General features: G+C 45.6%; 1 protein-coding gene across 17 annotated transcripts in view; it reads left to right on the forward strand.

The window, feature by feature from the left end:
- LOC116102039 (protein transport protein Sec16B) overlaps window positions 1-15407 on the forward strand; it is a 71327-nt gene extending 55920 nt beyond the window's left edge. For 16 of the 17 annotated variants that reach the window (XM_031386216.1, XM_031386251.1, XM_031386293.1 and 13 more), the window contains 12 exons: window positions 690-795; window positions 2900-3040; window positions 4158-4265; window positions 5742-5814; window positions 6927-7235; window positions 7712-7779; window positions 11459-11608; window positions 11779-11877; window positions 12448-12556; window positions 12680-12759; window positions 13623-13721; window positions 14285-15407. In XM_031386216.1, the coding sequence (XP_031242076.1) occupies window positions 690-795; window positions 2900-3040; window positions 4158-4265; window positions 5742-5814; window positions 6927-7235; window positions 7712-7779; window positions 11459-11608; window positions 11779-11877; window positions 12448-12556; window positions 12680-12759; window positions 13623-13721; window positions 14285-14356 (1414 nt within the window). In that variant the 3' untranslated portion in view covers window positions 14357-15407. The remainder of the gene's footprint in view (window positions 1-689; window positions 796-2899; window positions 3041-4157; window positions 4266-5741; window positions 5815-6926; window positions 7236-7711; window positions 7780-11458; window positions 11609-11778; window positions 11878-12447; window positions 12557-12679; window positions 12760-13622; window positions 13722-14284) is intronic. The other variant, XM_031386319.1, reaches the window with a different exon arrangement.
- The last annotated feature ends 7371 nt before the right edge of the window (window positions 15408-22778 follow it).

Consider the following 22778-nt stretch of genomic DNA (forward strand, 5'->3'; position numbering starts at 1 on the left):
GCTCAACATGACCATAAAGGTACCTAGGTTAATATGCCTCCTCTCCCATGTTTATGAATCCTGGGGAAGTTTCTGGAGATATATTAGCTTCTGGAAATATTCTGGTGACTGGGATATAGGGCACCTGGCAAACTGTGGAGAGAAGACTTAGAGGGTGCGTGTGTATGTGTGTGTGTGTGTGTGTGTGTGTGTGTGTGTGTAGATTACACTCACCTGGTTTTCTTTCCTCATTGGCTGAATGAACTTCCTGTGCAAGGTCTGTCATTTCTTTCTAGCTCAGTTGTCCTCCCCATTCTCTGCCAGGCCATCTGTGGTGCTCCTGGACTCCACAGCTTCCTCTTTTGTGCTTGGCAAGCTCAGGCTGGTCTGCCTTTCCTGGAGCATGCCAGGCTGGAGGGCTGAGGGCAGAGGGTAGAGGGCTGAGGGCAGAAGGCTGAGGGCCGAGGGCCAAGGGCTAGTTTTCAAGATGTTGAAGTGAGATAGTTACGTTAAGAAAGGTGTAGAATCTCCTCACAAGCAGGCTCTTCTGGAAGTGTTGGCACTTTCATTTCTTGCCCAAATGCAATAAGATGGAAGGCAAGGAGGAAGTGCATCTATCTTGGGTCCACAGTCTCTTTCCTCTTGTAGAGCTAGCTGCCTGAGAGCGGCATCCCTGCCTCACCTCTGCTCTTGTTATTTCCTGTTTTTAGTCAGGAGTTTTTGAAATTTGCAACAATCGAGGCTATCCAGCGGACGGAAATCTTCGAGTACTGCCAGATGCTGGGCCGTCCCAAATCCTTCATCCCTTCTTTCCAGGTAACTGAATGCAGAGTGGGGTGGGACCATCAACCATGCTGTGCTTAGGTTATGGTCAACCAGATTCTCAGCCTTGCTGTTGGCCTCTGGTACTGCCCGCCAAGCCATCTCCTGTATTTGTCCTCTTTAGTGGGAAGGCTTAGGGTTTCTTTTTATGTTCAGAATTTTACAGTATGAAAGCAACAGCTCAGAAGTCTTTGCTGGAGGCATACATGCAGAAATCTTACAGCAGTCCTGCCCTTCCCTCCCTCCCTTACCATCCTTCTGCTGCTCTGGGCTCTTCTCTCTGAGCACTTTCGCTCAGCTCCTCCTCAGCTCCCACAGTCCTCCGGTCTCATTGACTGCTCACCTTCTGACCACTCCCCTTTTCTTAGGAGCTTCCCTCTTGCTCTGTCCTTAGTCCATTCTCTCTTTCCTCTCAGAGTTTCCACTGTGTAGGTAGCAACCACAGTGCCAGCCTCTTTTCTGTCCCCTAAACCCCTCTGTTGGGCATCTCATTGCTACCTTTTGTCTGCAGTATCTGATGCAGGCATTGCGTTATCCTCCAGTCTGATCCCCTATGTGTTTTGAGACCTGGTACCCTGTGGCCTTTTCTCATGTCTCTTGCTGGTGTGGAGTGTGAACTTCAGAGGAGCCTTGCAGCAAACTGGTATCAAGCTGACGTAGTTGTTTCTGTGCTGGGAATAGGAGTACTCCAGCCACAGCACTGGCTCCAAGGTCCCCATCTCCCATTCACTTGACACTGCTCTGTATTTTCTTTTCTTTTTATGGGAAGGTACCTTTCTTCTCTGCCTCGAGTATCTTCTTGAGGCCCGAGGCCTTGTCTAAATGGATGTCCTTCCATGCCTGCTGTTGAGAATGCACACAGTTATAATAGCAATGCACACTCAATACAGAACACAAGTGACCTTGGGAATGAGTCCCTGTATTGTAAACACATGACCCATTTAGCCTTTCCTCTCTGAAAGTTTTGCCTTGCCTAGCTGCTCCTCCACAGGGCTCAAGCATAGGCACTTGGGTTGCTTTTCTTTCCCTTCATTATTCATCCCACCCACATGTTTTGTTGACGCTGTTCTGGGCTGATAGTCTTACCATAGCTATTCTTACCAACTGTTTCACACACTCAGCATTGTGCTACTGTGCTCCTTGAATATCACTTCTAATCCCGTGGGGTTTTCTCTTTTACAGAAGATGGAACCAAGGCTCGAAGGACTGGTTATACGTTACCAGCTCACTTGTGCATACCTTTTGTTCTAAGTACTTTGTGTGAATCCCCTAATTTTATCTTTTTTTAATTTTTTTTTTAAAATTATTTATTTCTTTTATGTATATGTGAGTACACTGTAGCTGTCTTCAGACACCCCAGCAGAGGGCATCAGATCCCATTACAGATGGTTGTGAGCCACCATGTGGTTGCTGGGATTTGAACTCAGGACCTCTGGAAGAGCAGTCAGTGCTCTTAACCACTGAGCCATCTCTCCAGCCCTAATTTTATCTTTATAGCTTCTAGTGGAATAGGTGACATTGTCCATGCTATAACAGGGAAGCTGAGGCGCAGAGAGACGAAGGGGGTAGCCCAAATGTCCCCCAGCTAGCATGAGCTTGGATTGGATTGGTTTTGTTTGACACCAGAGCTGTCACACTTGATCTCATCCTAGATCTCCTGCTATAGAAACTCCTCCCTACACCTGCATTTGTCTGCACTTCCTTCTGGGCTTCACAGCCTTTGCAAATGGTAGAGTTTTATATCTTCCTGTGAGCCCTTGTGCCGGGGCTGTACTTCACATGCTCAGGCTCCCTCTGATGTGGGCTGCTGGATAAAAGGGCTGCCCTGATGCCTTTCCAATGGAGATCCAAGACTGGGGAGATGAGTTGATGTGATCCCTGAATCCTTTTCTCCATAATGCAGGAACTGTATGTAGGCTGGATTTGGAGTTGTGCCCATATGCAGACAAATTGCCCCAAATGGCACAGGGCCCTTGCTATTTGGATGCCAGAGTGAGTGGAAGCTGGCAGTCAGCTGATTTCCAAGAAGTCTTATCTACATTTCTCTCCCTCTCTCCTGCCTGGATGGACTCATCCCTGGCCCTGTTCCTCTTCACAGGTGTATAAGCTCCTTTATGCTTCCCGTCTGGCAGATTATGGCCTGGCATCCCAGGCCTTGCATTACTGTGAAGCCATTGGTGCAGCTGTCTTGAGCCAGGAAGGGAGCAGTCACCCTGTGCTATTAGCGGAGCTCATCAAGGTGAGCGTCTCAGAGGGGTCTCAGTAGGCGTTTTATCTTCAGTGTTCAGAGAAGCCATTGTAGAGAGGCTTAGACTCCACATTTCATCTTCTCTGAACATACTGTAAAATTGGAGCCCACAGCTGTCTTTGACCATGTATGCATGCCCTGATGTGATAAGCAGAGGTCCTGTTTGCACAAGAACAACTGGCTGGGCAGGGGGCAGTGGGGTTGGGGGGCTGGAAAGCAGGCCCTGTTCTGCTTGAGAAGTTCTGCGCATCTGCTTTTCTGGTACAGTTGAACTGCAAGCTATGGTGAGCTGTTCTAATTACAAAAGCGGGCCTTTGAAAATAGATTTTTAGTGATTAAAACAGGAAATGATTCTTATTAAAATACTTTTAAATGCATGGAATATTTTATCACGTGTGGGACACATTTAAAAAAGAAAACAAAAACCATACTAACCCTTCGTTTCTTGGGAAGAAGCAACAATCAGGCAAAATAGTTGTTTCAGTTAATTGAAGGGAAAAAAAAGACTCCATTAGCTAGAGAGTAAAAGGCAGGGTGCTCTTCAGTATCTGCATCGCCCTGCACAAGGCCCAAGTGCTGGGTTCTAGGATCTGTGCTGCTCGAGCCCCTGCACACACTGCTAGTGGGTTGATGGCCCAGGATGGGTGATTAGAGTTTCCAGGTACAGAACATCTTGAAGCAGAAAGCAGCATCAGGTCATGAGCAAAGTAGATCTGAGCCCCATCCAGACCAGAATCAGAATTAGCATGAACAAGGTTCCTGGCTTTCCCTGAATTTCTATTCTAGAAGCTTCTCATAGGGAAGGCAGCTTTGCAGGGACACAAAGCTGAAGAGCTGTTTCTTTTTTTTTTTCCTCTCTCATATTTTGAGGAGAAATAATGCCAAAATGGGTTGCTTACTTATTCATGCTGCAATTTTGGGAGGAGGTCTGCTGAATTTGTTATTTCTCAATTATTCCTCATTATGTGATGTTTGAGTGAATTATGGCTCCTCCTCCTTCCTTTCTTATTGCCTCTCTCTCCTGTTGTCTTTCCATGTGCCTCACTTCTCTCGTTTGTCTTCTCTCACTTTCTGTCCCCACCCTGACCTGCCTGGAAACTCGGCTTAGCTCGCAGAGAAACTGAAGCTGTCAGATCCCCTGGTTTTAGAAAGACGCCGCGGGGACCTGGAACCAGATTGGCTTGTGCAACTGCGGAGGAAGCACAAGGACCTGGAGGTAAGTAAGGAGGGTGATACTAAGTCAGTGGGTGTCCTGTGATCCCTTTTTCATTTCCAGATATAGGTTAGACATAGAGGTGCTAATTCCCCTCCACGGTTGTCTCCTTTGCCTTTGAGGCATGGTCTGGGTCCCTGAGTGCTGGGATTCAGAACATTTTGTTCTTTGCTTCTTTGCACACATTTTCCTGTGTTTGCCTAGTGCCACAGGGGGGCGCTCTTCTCAACCACTCCCCTCCACCCCTTTCTCTGAGGACCCAGAGAATGTTTCATGAGCATCAAAGCTCCCCCATCTCTGTTAGGAACAATGGATCACAGTGGACCTGTGTCACTTTCATGTAATGTAGGGCAATTGCTTAAAGGACTTCCGGGCCTTTCCTTTTTGTTCTGACAATTGCAAAAGCTGCTGGTCATAATCAGAAGAGTAATTGGAGCAGGGCCTCCCCCATTTTCTTTCTTCTAGTCTGCTGTGAAGGCTGGACAAAGTGACTCTTTAAATGCACACTGCTTTTTCTTCCTGCCTGGATAGTAATCTCTGAGGCCCATAGTTTAGTTCCTTTGGCCTTCACTTTGGGGAGGATGGTGACCCTCGCTTTGGGGAGGATGGTGACTCTCACTTCGGGGAGGATGGTGACCCTCACTTTGGGGAGGATGGTGACCCTCACTTTGGGAAGGATGGTGACTCTCACTTTGGGGAAGGAAGATGGTGACCCTCACTTTGGGGAGGATTGTAACCTTCACTTTGGGGAGGATGGTAACTCTCATTTTGGGAGGATGGTGACCCTCACTTTGGGGAGGATGGTGACTCTCACTTTAGGGAGGATGGTGACTCTCACTTTGGGGAGGATGGTGTCTCTCACTTTGGGGAGGATGGTGACCCTCACTTTGGGGAGGATGGTGACCCTCACTTTGGGGAGGATGGTGACTCTCACTTTGGGGAGGATGGTGACTCTCACTTTGGGGAGGATGGTGTCTCTCACTTTGGGGAGGATGATGACCCTCACTTTGGAGAGGATGGTGACTCTCGCTTTGGGGAGGATGGTGACTCTCACTTTGGGGAGGATGGTGACTCTCACTTTGGGGAGGATGGTGACTCTCACTTTGGGGAGGATGGTGACTCTCACTTTGGGGAGGATGGTGGCTCTCACTTTGGGGAGGATGGTGACCCTCACTTTGGGGAGGATGGTGACCCTCACTTTGGGGAGGATGGTGACTCTTACTTTGGGGAGGATTGTGACTCTTACTTTGGGGAGGATGGTGACCCTGGTTGTAGCTTTTCTGGCCCTGAACAGGGCTGAGAGACCCAGGAAACAGTGCCTCATCTGCATGATTCTGGACACTGGGCATTTGGTGGAGGTCCCTTTGTTTGATCATTCCCCTGAGACATTTCTTATTGACTTAGCCCTTTTACTACCTTGTCTTCTGCCCTTATTTTTCCTTTATACTGTTTAAAAGGATTTTACTTCATTTTTAACAGCAGAATAGAACAGGAACCCTCAGAGATCCTGCTTCGACTTCTTCGGATATTTATGGAGTGGGAGGAACAACAGGTACCCAACATGAGATCTGACTACCGTAACCTGATTAAAATATTTTCAGCTATACCCACACTCCCTTTTCTTTGGTGCCTTATTCTTCTGGAAGTTAGACCTGTTGATCCAGGCTGCCTCTTTGGTTAGGCCTTTGCTGGTCGCACAGCCTGTAGCATGAGGGTTCCTGCCTTTCAGGCTGCTTTTTCAAATACTTGATTATTTCTCATTTTTTTTTAACTGCTAGCTAATTATTTCACCTGTGTGTATACTTGCCCCTGGCTAGTTATATTTCTTGAGGCCAGAGATTATACACCATTAGCATCTTTAGTAGTGTTCTAGACACTGGAAGTGCAAAGATATTGAGCTATCAATTGGCCATATAACTGAAATCAATTTCAAAGTGTTTGCACAGCCTCCCCTCTCAGAATGCCTCCACGTGTCTGGTCAGCAGGAACTATGTTCCAAATTAACTCCATATATTTCGTCAAAGCCATCCCCCGGGGGGTAAAGGAGACAAGGTCTCCTGTTTCTTGCCTTAGTCTAGCCTTTAGTACTTGCTGCCTGGATGGGCAGAATGGAGGCCTTGGCTTCTGTTTCTTGGCTTTGTGAGAGCCTGGCTGGGTGTCTCTACATGATGATGTTCTAACAGCCCTGGCAGGAAGGCTGGCAGCTCAGAACATCCAGGTGCCCCGGGGCCAAGCCTTTCACACACCCACACCTTAGTTGATGTCTCAGCCAGACCCTGCTCCAGGGCAAATGAACCCTGAGGTTCTTTACAAGTGAAGCCATCATCTCTAAAGTGTCATTTGAATTTTTAACTGTAAGCTTTTAAAGACTAACGGAGTCCCCTTAAAGGAGAAAGTGTTTATCCAAAATATTAAAAGGTATAGAACATAGTCTCCTTCCCGACTCTCAGACCCATAGGAGAAGGGCTCAGAGATTATCCAGGAAGTGAGAGTGTAATTCTGAAGACGGCAGAGAGAGGTGTTACAGTTAGTCCATGACTTGCTTCCTATCAAATTAATGGAAGCCACATGGAACAGCCAGCCCGTGGGATTGCTTTCTAGAGAAGACAAGAGCAGCAATGTCTAAGGATGATTTGTCTGTAACTGCTGCTTCTTCTTCCTTAGACATCCCCTATCCCGATCTCTCCGGCCATCAAAACTACTCAGAAGATTCTGAGTACAGCTCCCCCTTGTGGCCAACCCCTGAGCGGACAAGCCTGAGCAATCCCATCACACAGCAGCCTTTCTCCCTGCAGCGAGATACCTACGCAGAGGCAGATGGTTCAGGACATATGGGAACCCCAGTGCCTCTTTACTCAGTTCCTGCAACCCACTTATCAGCGACTAGTGGAGCCAGTGGAAGCAGTGTGGCAGTGACGGGGGCTCCTGGAGGAAGGGTTGGAGAGGAAATGCTGTGGACTCATCCTGCCTTAGGTGAGACTTGCCAGCCAGGCTGGGTACCTTGGAGGGCAGAGTCTAAGTGGTAAAGAAGCAGGTGAGGGAGGTACTAGGACCTGATGGAAGAAATGGGCTCAGGACTGATCAAGGCACAGTGGAGAATACACTTGTGGCCTGCTCTTATTAGCCTGAAGGAGCATGTTCTCTTCCAGCCCTCTCCACCGAGACAAATAGTGCTGGACAGAGCACACAGATGGGAGAATCCCTGAGGTCTAGCTCCACACTGCCGTAATTTCCTACACACCTAAGGGACAACCTTGGTATTTAGCAGGCAGAGTGTGTCACGCGGTGCCATAGATTGAGTAGAACCGAGCAAGCAGATTTTGCATTTGCTGTGATCTGCTTGTGGTATAAACTCTGGTCACTTGGGTCACTGGGCCCCCCATTTCTACAAGATGCATAGGAAGGGCCCAAGTTGAGGCTCTTATCTTCATTTTTCTTTGGTGCTTCAGGAGAGAACAGAATGCCTCAAGAGCCCTTGCAAGATCCTGATGGTCTAGAAGTCATTTCCAGTCCTCAGGTGAGCAGAAGAGGTAGGAGGAATGCTGGTGACTACTCCAACCCGTGTGCATTTTGCCATTTGCTCCTGGTGTCTCAATCACACGCAGGCTCTTCTCCGGCACTGGCAGCTCTTCCCTTGTGCAAGCCACTCCTCGTTTCTTTCCATGTAAAACCCTGAGAGTCGGGAAGGAGACTATGTTCTTGTGTTTGCTTAGTCCCACCTGTCCCTTCACCAGTGTTACCTAGGGACAGTGCGGTGGAGCTGGTGCGTGGATGCCTCTCTCTTTTCGGCTTCTTCTTTCACATTGAGGAAGAGCATTGGTGTTTGTTTTAGCATTCGCTTTGGTTTATGACAGCTCTCTATGGCAATAGTAAGTGTGTGGGCTTATGTCTTGTCTCTTCAGCTTTTCTCCTAGCTGTCTGGTCATTCTATCTAGTTGCTGACAGCCTGTACAACACTTAACTTTGATGCCAAGCAAGATGCTCTGCAGCTCTGCATTGGTTAAATGACTACATTGTGTAGTTTTCTCAAGTAGTTATAGGCTATACAGGTCTTTTGTTTTTAAATTTAGATTTATTTATTTTTATGTGTACATGTGTTTTGCCTGCCTGCACGTTTCTATTCCATGTGTGTACCTGGTACCCACAGAGGCCAAACAAACAAACAAACAAACAAACCCCCCCCCAAAAAAAACCAAAAAACAAAAAAACCCCCAGATCTTCTAGAACTGGAGTTATGGATAATTATGAGTCACCATGTGGGAGGTGACAACGAATCCAGGTCTTCTGGAGAGGAGCTAGTACTCTTAACCACTGTGCCATCTCTCCAGCCCAGGGCTATGGATCTTTTTAAAAAATGTACTTTTCTTTTGCAGAAAAAAAAACAGTATATTATTGTTATGGAAAAATTAAAATGAAGAACCAAATAAATACTATTCTGAATTCCACAGTAAATGTTTTGGTTCTTTCGTTATTTTTTCTGAATATATAGATACATATATGTATCTATATATATTATACACACACACATATATATGCAGATGCTTTTCAATAATTAAAACAGGTGTATTTATTTCCTATTTGTTATTTAACACCATACAAGATTTTTTCTGGCATTTATAATTCTTTTCTCAGAAATGGTATGACAAGGTTCACTGTGCGACAGTATCCTCTCCTTCCGGAGCATCTGTGGAACTCCTGCAGTGTGCCAGGCACTGTGCAGTGTGCCAGGCACTGTGCAGTGTGCCAGGCACTGTGCAGTGTGCCAGGCACTGTGGTGGGGCTGAGTGTGCATCTGTGGAACTCCTGCAGTGTGCCAGGCACTGTGGTGGGGCTGAGTGTGCATCTGTGGCTGGTGGGGTGTGCCAGGCACTGTGGTGGGGCTGAGTGTGCCTCTGTGGCTGGTGGCGGTGACTAGAGGGTGACAGCCCTGTGCACTGGGCAAAGAGATGGCTCAGGACCATGTCTCTGTGGAGGTCTTAGAGCAGAGATCAGAGTGTAGCATGGAAATGAGACGGGTGACAAGGGGACAGGTGTCAGTGTAGAGGGAGCCCTGAGCTGACACACTTGGGTTCATGGAGGGGGATTCCTGGGTTAGACAGCAGGGTGCACAGGGGAGGGGACTTAAAAACAGGCCTTTTCTTCTCTGCCTTTCTTCTCTTTTCCAATTTCCCTCTTCTTCTCCCACATGGTTTCCCCTTTCTTTCACTGTTATACACACAGAGATGGTGGCCGTCCTAGAATACAGGCTCGTGTCTATGTCTTGACTTACTGAATCAGAAGAAATGTTTAGTTGGGAAACCTGCTTAGAACCCCTTCTCTGCATTTTACTAGCTGAGTGTGTTTGGGCCTTGCTACACATTGATTTTTTTCATATTTAAAACTAGATAGTAATAATAGTGTATTTCTCACTACACTGCTGGAAGGATCCGGTGCATCATGATATGGAAAGCTCTTAGAACAGTGCCTGGTACAGTGGAGATACCCATACCAAAAACAAAACAAAACAAAACAAAACAAAACAAAAAAAACCCAAACCAAACCAAACCAAAACAAAAAAAACAGACAAAAACAAAAACAAAACAAACAAACAAACAAAAAAACCAGGTTAGAGTCGCTGGCTGCTGAGTTCTCTGGCGCTGCAGGTGAGGATCTCTCAGAGGTTGCAAGCGGCTGCCGAGTTCTCTGGCGCTGCAGGTGAGGATCTCTCAGAGATTGCTTTCAGAACCTCATCTCCAGCAGCAGCTTCCATGTACCTGTCTTCAGATCTTGGCCCGGTTCTGAGACTATGACCTAGGGAGGTTATATAGCTGACAAACCCTCTAATGTTAGAAAGAAGATGGACAGTGGGTAGGTCCTGGTTTGTCCCCTCTCCTGTGACCAACATTTTCTTTTTCTAAAGATTTATTTATTTATTTTATGTGTATGAATACACTGTAGCTGTACAGATGGCCATGAGCCATCATGTGGCTGCTGGGAATTGAACTTAGGACCTCTGCTCACTCTGGCCCCGCTCGCTCCAGCCCTGCTTGCTCTGGTATAATACACTGTAGTTGTCTTCAGACTCACCAGAAGAGGGCGTCAGATCTCATCATGGATGGTTGTGAGCCACCATGTGGTTGCTGAGATCAGAACTCAGGACCTTCGGAAGAGTAGTCAGTGCTCTTACCTGCTGGGCCATCTCGCCAGCAGAAAACATTTATTTTTATTTATACAAATACACTTTAGCTGTCTTCAGACACCCACCAGAAGAGGGCGTTAGATCTCATTACAGATGGTTGTGAGCCACCATGTGGTTGCTGGGATTTGAACTCAGGACCTTTGGAAGAGCAGTCAGTACCCTTAACCACTGAGCTATCTCTCCAGCCCTCTTTTCTTTTTTAATTGGATATTTTCTTTATTTACATTTCAAATGTTATCTCCTTTTCCGGTTTACCCCCCAGAAACTCCCTGTCCCCTCCCCCTTGCTTATATGAGGGTGCTCCCCTACCTACCCACCCACTCCTACCTTCCCACCCTGGCATTCCCCTATACTGGGGCATGGAGACTTCATAGGACCAAGGGCCTCTCCTCCCACTGATGCCTGACAAGATCATCCTCTGGTACATATGCAGCTGGAGACATGAGTCCCTCCATGTGTACTCTTTGGTTGGTGGTTTAGTCCCTGGGAGTTCTGGGGGATCTGATTGGTTGATGTTGTTCTTCCTATGTGGTTGCAAACCCTTCAGCTCCTTCAGTCCTTTCTCTAACTCCTCCATTGAGGACCCAGTGCTCAGTCCAATGCTTGGCTTCAAGCATCTACCTCTGTATTAGTCAGGCTCTGGCAGAGCTTCTCAGGAGACAGCTATATCAGGCTCCTGTCAGCAAACACTTCTTGGCATCCACAATAGAGTCTGGGTTTGGTAACTGTGTATGGTATAGATCCTCTGGTGGGGCCGTTTCTACTCTACACTTTGTCTCCATATTTCCTCCCATGAGTATTTCGTTCCCCCTTCTAAGAAGGACCGAAGGATCCACACTTTGGTCTTTCTTCTTCTTGTGCTTCATGTGGTGGCCAACGTTTTCATGGGTAAACCTGCCTCCCTTCCCCAGTAGAGTAAGTTCTCCTGAGGCTAACCCTGGGTTCTGGGTGAGTTGTCATATGTGCTCTGCAACCTGTTTAATGCCATGCGAATCTCTGTTGTTTTGTTTTATCTCAGACACCACCGGCTCCCAGGGCTCCAAGTTTTTCCGAGGATTCTGCCATTTCAGCCAAGGAGGATGAGGAGGGGTCTTCTGATGGGGCAGACAAACCATCTCACTCTGATGCTTCACAGAAGAGAAAGCTGGGAGACGAGAAGAATACAAAGGTGGAGAACTTGTTCTTCTCCATGTATTTCCTCTTTTTCATCCCTGCTTCAAACAGCAGAGCAGTCCAAAGCCTTGGTCCTTCCTCGTTTACCTCATGCCTGGCTGGCAGCTCTCACAGCGGGTGAGAGAAACAAGTTCACTGGCCTTAACAATCCCCCTTTCCCCTCAGAGCTCTGGATTCGGCTGGTTCAGCTGGTTCCGATCAAAGCCTGCTAGCAGTGTGTCCACCTCTGGAGATGAAGACTCTGCGGACAGTTCTGACTCAGAGGTAACCTCCACGGATGGACTGGCAACCCTTCTCTGCGGACCCCAGAGGGAATCCAGTCACAACGTAGCCCTGGCATCATGCTCTACCTTGGGCTGGGGAAAGGGAGGTGCTGTGCTGGGAGAGCGCAGGAAATAAGCCTTTTTTTGTAAAGGCAAAAGGCAGGGTGAGACAGGCCTTGGAAGTCAGACATGGTGGCTCATGCCTGTAATCATGGCATTTGGGATGCTGAGGCAGGAGAATTGGCGTGAGTTCTTGGCCAGCTTGGGCTACACAATTTGGCTTCATTCAAAACAAAACAAAACAGCAGCTATACCTACACACCAGAGAGGGAGGGGGAGCGGGGAGAGAGATATGAGGTGGGCAGAAACATTAGAAAGTTAAGATGAAGAATTTTTACTTCAGAAGCTTAGCAACAGGAAGCTGACTGGCATCCTTAGAGGCTTCACAGAATGGTGTTTGTGGTGAGTTGCCTACATGGAGATTACTGTTGTGGATGCTAGAACACATGTAGGTTGGCATGAATTCGCTGAGCACTAATGTTACCTTTCCTGCCTCCTTCTTACTAAGCAGGAGTCTTCCAGAGCATCACCTCCTCACCATGCTGGCCTGGGCCTCTCACCGACACCTCCTCTCCCATCCCCATCTCTGCCAGGCACTGGCACCTTCTCGAGAGGCACAGGTACCGCCAGGCTTCAGTCTTCTGGGTGCTGTTGATACTCTTAGCTTGGGGTACCCTTTTGGAAGTGGGAACTCCTCAGCTCTGAGTATGTAAAGCAGCTTGGATTCCTTCCCTGCCTTCTAGGTGGGAGTAGTCTCCAAGGATCCTCAAACAGTAGTGGAATCGCAGAAGGCGTGGGGCTTGGTGGCTTCTCGGGGCCACAGGTGAGCAGGCTATGGGCTTGGGCCTGGGACTCCAGACGATACCTGTGTCTGTGAGGACTGGATGGCTTGAGTGGGCTGGAGGAGCGTCCTTGCAAAGGATAGGTTCAGGATACTTCTGTGTGACTTTGCTCCAGCTGCCTACACAGTACCCCAGCCTGGAGGCCCTAGCCAGGGGGGAGGGTAGTCTCCCAAAAGTCTGGGGCACAAAAGTGCATGGCCACAGGGCTGGCTGATCCAATTTCTTTTGAGGGTTTCCTCTTGGGCTTGCAGCTGGCTGCCTTCCCCCATGTCTTTATCGCATCTTTCCTCTGTATGTGTCTATGTTAACCTTTCTCCCTTTGTAAGGGCGTGTTGCCTGGGGTCGTCAGAAGCTTCTTTGAGGATTATGTTTTGTGCTGGGATACTGGGGCTTTGTCAGATTCATTTTGGAGAATCACACTTCAGCCTCTGTAGCTCAGATGGAGTCCAGGGAACGGGCTCTTCTCCAGTTTTAGTAGGGAGAAGAGTTCACTCATGTGCACTTGGCTGGGACTATCATAAATTCTTCACAAATTGTCTATATAGCTAGGGATTTCCTGACTATGGCTAGGGAAATGTTTCCATTTCTTGAAGCCTGGTTGGAGTACTCTTGTAGTAGCTGAGGTTTTCTGAAGAGTCTGATAGTGATTTTTATGATCCGATATCATTTCTTGTGACTTTTTCTTCTTACTTTCTTTGGGTGCAGGGGCATCTGCTTCTGTACAGACATCTCCGGTCCCAGCATGGCTTGTGCCTGCCTGAGGTTCATAAGAGCCCTTTGTGGTCCAGCACTGAATCTTGTGGAAGTGGCCGGGGGTCAGACTCTCTGTTGTTTGCATCCACAGGGTGTTTCTTCTGAGTTCTACTTCCAGCCTGGTACCCTGCCTCCTCCACCTACCTTGCAAGGTGCCGTTCCTCTCTTCAACCCATCTCAGGTCCCTCAGGTAAGGCCCAGCCTCACTGGGAGGATCTAGGAGGCCAGGTTATAGATTAAGGAAGGCATCACACAGTTCCAATTTCCCATCACTGAATGCGAGTTTCTGAGCAATTATTGAGCATCTTAAGTCTCTGTTTCTACATCCATAGATGCTTTCAGCAGCTATCTTTACACACACACACACACACACACACACACACGAACACACATATATATGAAATATACTCCTAAACATCACTCCTGACCTGTAATTGGTCCTGAGGTATAAACAACACAGTGCCAATGTGTTAGTGTAGGTGCCTTTTTTTTTGTCTCAGGGTGAGAGGGTTCCTGAAAACTAGGTCCCTGCTCCTCAGTGACCTAGAGATGACTCTGCAGATGCGTCCTTTGACCGTTGCTCTTTATAAAATCAAACTTCCTTTCACCATCTTTCAGAGGTGAAGGCTAGCCATTAGAATACAGCATTGGAAGCCGCCTACAGCTAAAATGGGTGCCCTTGCTCATCCCACTAGTCCCCAAGAGGAGCCATGTTTGGAGCTGTACTCCAGTGCAGTATCTCTTCTTTTCCAGCTTCCCACTGCTAGTAGCCTGAACCGGCCAAACCGCCTAGCCCAGCGCCGCTACCCAACCCAACCATGCTGAGAGTGACCATCTGTCCCAGGTCCATGAGGATGACCATCTACCCATTCTGGGCTCATCTTCTGGAGCACAGCTTTCCTGTTGCTTTCTACCTCTCAGTGTCCACCTCACCTCATCATATTCAGACCCTTGTTGTGAGCCTGCTGCACAGGGTGCACCTGAAGATAAAAGACAGGCTCTCCCTAGACAACAGCTTGGTTGAGTCTTCCTTCAGCTTAGCTTGAGAGTGACAGGAATCGTCTCATCAGATGGAGGAATGGGGCCAGCATCACGGCAGCAGACCTGAGGCAGAAGCTTCAGAACCTTAGGAAAGTGAGGGCTCCGAGAATCCCATGGTGAAAGCAGAAGACACCATGGGGCTATGCAGCAGGAGCTCAGAGCAACATCCCAGAATAACTTGGACTCCCTCCTTAGACTCGCTTAAAGACCAGTTTATGGCTCTTGTTAGCAAAGTTTTTACATTGAATTTGATTATCTCTGCCCTTCAGTGATTCCCTTTTCAATGACATTTCAGCAATTTTCCTCCCAGTCCTAGTTTTGTGCACATTTTCTATGTGGTTCAGACTAATTATATTTCTCTCACTTTCTTAGCGGGTCCAATTTTTTTTTCACATTCTGACATCTGGCTATCAAGTTAGATTGCTGTAGGCATCATATCGTCATGGTAACTACTGAACCTAATGATGCAGATGGATGGAACATCAGTATAATAAATAATGGAAAATGATTCCTAAAACGTCATCCTTTCCTTAAGAGGGGAGGAATGAGTGCCTCATATGGCTAATATCTTCCTTCCTACCTCAGGCCTTTGCAAATTGGTATTCTATGAGGGTCACTGGGGCCCCACGGGGGAGGGAGATATCTTGGAAATTTCCATTTTTTTTCCTTTCAAACCTCAAATAGAAATGATTCTTGCTGTTTGTCAGATTTGCTTAAAATTGCTCCTCACAAGGAACATTTTTTTGTATGTGTAATTGTACATAAAAGTTTTGTACTTTAATGTACTATGGTTCTGATGTTGATAGCGATTAAATCCAGATAATTTTATAGCAAATGCTTGTCTCTGGCTGGTTTCTGCAGAGGGAGAAAATACATTGATGGTCTCTTCCCTGAAGTCTTTGTAATAACGGTTCCATTGTGTGATCCAGTGTGAATAGCTAGAAAGAACCCTTTGTTAATGGAGAATCAAAGGCTGGTCTTCTTCACTCCCAGGTCTACTCTAATGCTATCATTTTTTTTTTTTTCAATTTAAGAAATACGGGCAAAAGCTCCCCTAACCAACTAGTCAGTTCGCAGGATGAATGTGGCATATTCTGTTTCCTATCCTTTTCGTCTTAGATGACATTAGAAACTATATACATAGGCACTTGGTACCTGGAAAGCCCCCATTATGTAAAGTTTTCTTTTCTGAGATGACTGCCTTTAAGGCTTGGTATGCTGACGCCTAGCTATAGCAACTCTAGTAGTTGCCTGTGACAGTCCCAGGTACCACACTGTCTAAACTCACACTTGGCTCATGCCCAGTTCATTTTGGAACCACAGACAAGGTCCCTTGGTCATCCTGGGGGCCAATTTCCTCATTTATAAAATGATGCCAATGGTAATAGTCCCTATCTTACAAGGGAAAGTGCTAGAATTAAAAGAATGAAGGTCCTTGAAATATGAATGACTCGTGCTAAGAACTGTGTTTCAAGTTATTAGTGCATAGCTAATAAGCAAACCACTGGACTTCAGCTTATATCTGCCTGATTTCTTGTGTCACTTTTGATATATGTATCTGGTGGGAATAGTAATTTTAAAATACTTCTCAAGATGTGTCTTAATTGTAAAACCAGTTTCCCTTGGCATCCAGTCTGCCACCTTGTTAGGCCAGAGACAGAGTTCTCCTGGGAGCAACAACACAGGGAATGTCCTACCCGATGAAAGAGAGCGTGTCAGTGGAGTGGCCTGCAGACTGAAGAAGAGGGCCGAGAACCTCCGTGCCCACATCCTTACTTCTCTGTTCAAGCATTAACAGAAAAGCAATGACTACAGCGCTTAAAAAAGCAAGCACTGAGCTCCTTTATGTCCCCAGCAGAAGAACACACAGCTCTGAATGCATCTTCCCAGGAAGAACTGACAGGATGTTTTATGCACCAGAGAAGGAGGGGGTTCACGATTTGTTGGCTAATTCATGATTTTGAAAGTGTTCACTGTGGCAGAGTCAGACTGCATCCATCAGTCTGCATAGTCCTGATTAGAACAAATCCATTGCTTGTTGATCAGGAAAGGTAGGTTCAGTAGGGGTCTGATGAACTGGGGTCACTCAAAGTTCTTCCTTGTTTATCAGTTTTCGATGTGTGGCAGTGGCTGTGCTGCCAAAGGTCACAGTCATTTAACAGCTCCAGCTGGTAGAAACCAGTTGTAGTGAAAGACAGAATGAAGCCCTAACAGAAAAATGGTTCTCCCCTCTTTTTACAAGCTGGGAGGGTAGCATGGGAATGGGGAAGCAGTGGTGTGGAAGACCCTTTCCTCTTCCACAGCCCAGGAGGGCCTGCGAGACTGGCTTGGTGCTGTGTCCAGTGGGTTGGTGGCCATAGTGGCTTGATCCTGGGGGTGACCAGGTCCAGGTCTGTAATGGAAGACAGAGCTCCAAGGAAGCAATTGCACTGTGTCCCAAAAGGCCAGAGGGGGCCAGTAGTATTCAAAAAACCATAGGTCAGGTTTAGACAGGAACAGAGAAAAACACGAGAGGCTCACATCACATAAAGGGTCACAGACCTTCTTTCACATCACCCAAGGGCCATCAGAGGAGAGAGACTACAAATAGAGTTCTATGTTTAAACAAAACAATGGCCAAAAGACACAGTTTAAAAGGAAGCGTTTGAGACAGTATTAATTGGCAAGTCTGCTTCCCTCCCCCCCCCACCCCCCCGTTCCTCACTGGAGTACAAGCTCAGAGGGAAGATAAATTAGTGATGGAAAATAAAGCCATGTTTTCCTTGTGAAACTGAGTTAGTTGTAAGTGCAAATTTGAGATTCATATATATATATATATATATACACACACACATATATATACACACATATATATGTATATATATAAAATTTAATACTTATGTGAAAACACTTAAACTTAATGTTCAGTAATTTGAAAGAGAACAAACTGTTAAATTCCATTTACGTATCTTTATCACATCTTGCCACCTTCCTCTCCCTCCCCCTCCGTGGAATCCTCTTATGTGGCTCTTCTTAAGCTGTGAAGGAGCCTGCCACCTCTGTCACCTGCATATGCTCCCCTTCTAATGCCGTGTTGGCTTCAGATTTCCCAGGACCAAAGCCTCTGTTAGAGTTTTATTTCTCCAAGAAAGCTTCATTTTGGAGGGAGAGGGTTTCTATTCTGATCAACCAGAAAAGAGGGTCTAAAGACACGACTAAACTCAGAGTCTATCCTACCTCCAGGGAATGTGCAAACACCCATTTTCTACTTGAAAAGGGGCAAGAACAATGAGATTTTGTTCTCACTATTTTGAGAACGTTTTCTAACCCTTCCACCCTGAGAGAGTTGGGGAAGTCATTTTCTACCTCATCTGCCTTTTGTCTTCAGCTGGAACCTGCCCAAGCAGCAGCTTAATTCTGGAAGCAATAGCAGTAGGCTGTAGGTGCTTGACTGAGTTTGCCCCTAAGCATGCCCTCAGTGCTCACCCATGCTCATGATGTACTCACACCTGGCCATCCCTCATTCAGAAATGGCTTTCTAATGAGAGTGAAAGTTATTTTGAATGAAGATTAATAGCAAGTTAGGATGTTTTCATCACAATCCCACTAAGTGGAAGAATCTGCCTCCTACACTTTCTTCCTTTCTATCCATTCCCATCTCCAGGAAACAGCACTTCCTTGGATCAAGATAACAGCAGTTTAAGTCAACTTTACTGACCTGTGAAAAGTGTTTGCCGCTTTAACATGAGATGCTTTCCCAGCATCTGCCCATCGTGGAGAGTACCTATTCCATTTAAAAAGAATCTTAAAGGGAATTCCATAGCTTCCATTAAGGTCCCATTGAACTTTGAATATGAAATGTCCCCCATAGGTTCGTGTGCTTAAACATTTGGCTCGTAGCTGGCGGTGCTGTTTTGGAAGATTGCAGGATCTTTAATAAGTGGATCCTTGATAGAGGAAGTGGACCACTACACGGAAAGCCTTGAGGTTTTACAACCTGGCCCCATGTCCTGTCTGTCCTCTTCCTTCTGCCTGCAGACCCCATGTGACCAGTAAGTTGCCTTATGCTTAAGCTGTCCTGCCTTCCTCACCATGACTGACTGTATCCTTCTAACTGTAAGCCCAAATGAGTCCTTCTTCCCTTAGGTCAATTCTTGTCAGATCTTTGGTCATAATAATGAGAGATGTAGCTAATACATCCCCAGCAAAGACAGGAAACAGACACTCACTTATGCCGGGAATTCTGTCACATGCTAAATGTCCACAGATCACATACCTGTTTGTGGAAGGAAATCTTACAGAAATAGGATTTTCTTCATAGCCATGAGGATCAAACTAGATTCTTGGAGTCTTTCGGTGGATCTATGGTGGATATATCAGGTATTCTGAATTTCAATAATAAATATACTAACATTTATTGAGGCTATCATACAAGATATGGAGAGTCAAAAGCTAGGGGTAGCATCATGTCTATGTTGATGCTGCTGGTGGAGCTAGAATTAGAGTCCAGGTAGTGTGACAAGAATCTGGGCTTTTAGTCATGTTGTCTCTGGAAGAACGGACATTTCCCACATATTCATCAAGTTGGATGATGTTGCCAATGGAATTAGGTTCATAGGGTGTCAAGCATTCCAGGTTTTTTTCAGTAAAGATAGCTCTGACAACCTGATATAGACTTGCTAAGTTGCTATCATAGACTCTTGTTATTGTTTCCTTCTGTCCTACACAGAATTTAGAGGTCTTGAGCTCTGCTGTAGAGTTCCTCTTTAGGGGTAGAGCTAATATTAGCAGTGATTTTGGGTCTATGCAGATTTGTGGGTACCATCTTTATAATTGCATTTCATTCTTAAGATACCTGAAGCATCTTCCAGGTGTCTGCTATTATGGAAATGTCTGTATTTCTTTGTTTTCTATTTCTGGAATAAACCTGCTGAAGATGGATAATACACAAAGACAAGGAAAAGGTCAGGTGGCCCCTAACAAGGACCTTCTTTGATCACTGAGTGGCAGATGGGTTTGGGCTACCATGTATGTACCATGGAGGGAACACATGGTGAAAAATGGCATGGCAGCTGGAAGAGGGGCCAGCATTATTCTCTTATAAATATTCTTAATAAAGCTTATTTTATTTCATGCATTTATTTATGCTTGAGGTAGGATCTCATTATTTAGTCCAGTTGTTCTTGAACTTGCTATGTTGTTCAGGCTGGATTTAAATTCAATATTTTCTGGACTTCATACCTGTGGGGCAGTGGACCATGCCACCAGACAGAAAACTGGTAAGGTAGTAGCAGAGTTCAGAATCCTGATAAAACTTACAATTGAGAATGGCAGGAGTTCAGACTAGCTCCTCACCAGACTTCTGTCCTGGAGCATGTGACTACTACACCCCAGTAAGAACACCATGACAAGCAGGCACATAGCATAGAACTTAGAGATCTCCAAGCTAATGAGGTGTCTAGATAGGGTCAAGTGATTAGCCAATGGACTTCCCTTCCTGGGTATCCCTTCCTCCAAAAGGTATTCAATTTCTGGTTCACCCTGAGTAAGTTGTATGCATCTTCATCCGCCATGAATAAAGCAGTTTGGACAAGCAAGGACTGTCTCCTTCTTCAAGAACCATCCACAAGGGATGCCTTTGTCTTACAGAACTATGGCTAAGTCTCCCACAGAAAGCCCCTCCGCACTCTTGGCATTCACCCTGAGCTAAGCCAGACTCCCCACCCCCACCCTCAGCTCCTCACAGTCCCCAGTGGCATCTGGGTGCATAGGTGGATAGGTGTCTCTGTTCTCAACTCTTTGTGGTTCCCAGAGTTGTCTGGGTGCTCAGGAGTTTGAGAACCACAGTCGCCATCCCACAACCTCTATCCCAGCCTGCACCATTTCTCACCTGGAGAAACATGGGCTGGACCCCTTATTTTATACTACATTTTACCTCCCTGGAGTGGCATGTTGGCATCCCATGGCACCTCAGTGGGGAGGCGAAAAACGCAGATTCATACACCCTTGGTTCTTATCTATCATCTCTCTCTCTCTCTCTCTCTCTCTCTCTCTCTCTCTCTCTCTCCCATCTCTCTATCTATCATCTGTCTATCTACATCTCTTACTTCTTATGGAAACTAAGTCCCATGCAAACTACCTGAATCTCTTCTGAAGGCAGCACCCACAATGACATAACTAATCCCACTAAGTTCTTCCTCCTAAGGATTCCATCACTTCCTGTCTCACTACACTGAAGACTAAATTTCTTATGTATGAACTCTTGGGGGACATCCTCAAATCACATCTGGGTCATAGATGTGTCCAGAGTCTCACCAGAATAGGATATAACAAATCCTGTGTCAAGGATTCTAATTCTGGCCAACAAATATTAGTGATTTTTCCATGTTTCTCAAATTGTTTTTTTTGGATATCAAAGGCCTTGGCTTTCATTTATTTATTTTTATTTTTTGTCTTAGTCATGTGTTTTACTTAGTTTCCAAAATGGCTCCCCATTAAGACAGGAAGTTTAGAATTTACCACCAGCTAACTTTCTGATGCAGAATATGGCCTTTGATTAACAACTTTTTCCACTTAGTTTTCAAGTATTGTTATACAAAACAAAATAAAAGGAAATGTAAAATTAGTGAATTATAAACAACAGAAACAGGTTATTACAATTCTGGAAATTGGAATGTTCAAGATCTAGTATAGCAGCTTTCAACCTATATGAGGTATATGAGGGGCAATACCTTTGAGGGGACAGCAAACTTTCACCGGCATTGGCTAAGACCCTCCAAAAACAGAAGATGGGTCCATCAGGATTCATAACAAGCAAAACTACAGTTTTGAATTAACCATGAAAATCATTTTATGATTGGGGCCACCAAAACATGAGGAAGTATTTTAAGGGGTGAAAGCATTAGGAAGTTTGAGAACCACTGCTCTACTACGAATGACTCAGTATGGCAGAAAGGTTTGCAGTCACAGGCAAATAGCACCTGCCTTCTGAGTCGGAAGGGGAGGAACCGCCTCTCTGAACACATTTCCTAGGGAATTACCTGCCTTGCAAGGGTGGAGAAATCCTCATCTAATTATCAGGCACCCAAGACCATTCCTCTGGAGGATAGATTTCAACATACAAGTTACGGGAACACAAGTATTTAAAGGTCATAGTAATTTGTTTTCTTCAAACTTTGAACATATTCTTATCCATTCGCTCTTTGTTACAGAATGTTTCTTCAGGACACAAAGTATGAAAAGTGAGTGTTGTTACCTTTATTGATAATTTGTGTTTTCCAATTTAGAATGTTAACTGCATATGGTCCAATTGTTTGTTTGTTTGTTTTTTTCGTTTTTGTTTTTGTTTGGCCTTGGCTATTAAAAACCCGTCTGTGGGTTTCAGGAACTGTTTTTGTATGTAAGAGACAATCCCAGACTGTTGGCGTTTTCTTTGTTTCCTACGGTCAAGACTTTGGGTCATAAGGAAACATCATTGTGCTAGAATGGAAATAATTTGAGTTTGGTGCCTCAAGATTTCATTCCTACATTTTTAAGATATTTGAATAAATGCCCATGAACTGAGAACAATTGGAGCATTATTGGTCCTAAGCTCTCTCAGTACATTTCCAAACTTTCTGTGAATAAGAATATGAACCCGCCCCTAAGTCTCCAATATAATAACGACGTTAGTCATCATGATAACATACAGAAATGGAGGACCTCAGCTGGAGCCCATACATGTTTCCTAGTGTCATTCAAATCAAATTAATTTTTTTCTTAGATGAACATGAATATATAAAGTCTTTTGTTTGTTTTGTATTTAGTAGAGTTTAAAATCTTGGCTCTTACTGTGGTACAAGCCCAAAATAAGAACAACTTTTAGACATTGGGTTTCATTGTAATAAGGCTGTATTTCAATGACCCTCACATCACCAAAGGATTTTACCTCCATCGTAGCTAAGCTGAGAGTTGATAGTTCTGCTGCATCAAGAAATGAATTGTAGGCTCGATTTTTGGATACAGACTTCCTGCTATGGTCAAAGCCATTTGACTTGAGTGACTTCATTCTCAGCCCATAGAGAACAGGTTACATTCATTTAAGAAATGGTGTAGGTATTAAGATGGTCTATCCATAAAGTCTTTCATCAACTGTTTCAATGAACAATGGTTCTGCTTGAAGGGTGGCACAGACATTAGGTGAGGGTGAGAATTTGGTTCATTAGCTGTGATAATTTGGAAAAGCATT

The sequence above is a fragment of the Mastomys coucha genome, unplaced genomic scaffold (assembly GCF_008632895.1).
Source record: "Mastomys coucha isolate ucsf_1 unplaced genomic scaffold, UCSF_Mcou_1 pScaffold1, whole genome shotgun sequence".
NCBI lineage: Eukaryota > Metazoa > Chordata > Mammalia > Rodentia > Muridae > Mastomys > Mastomys coucha.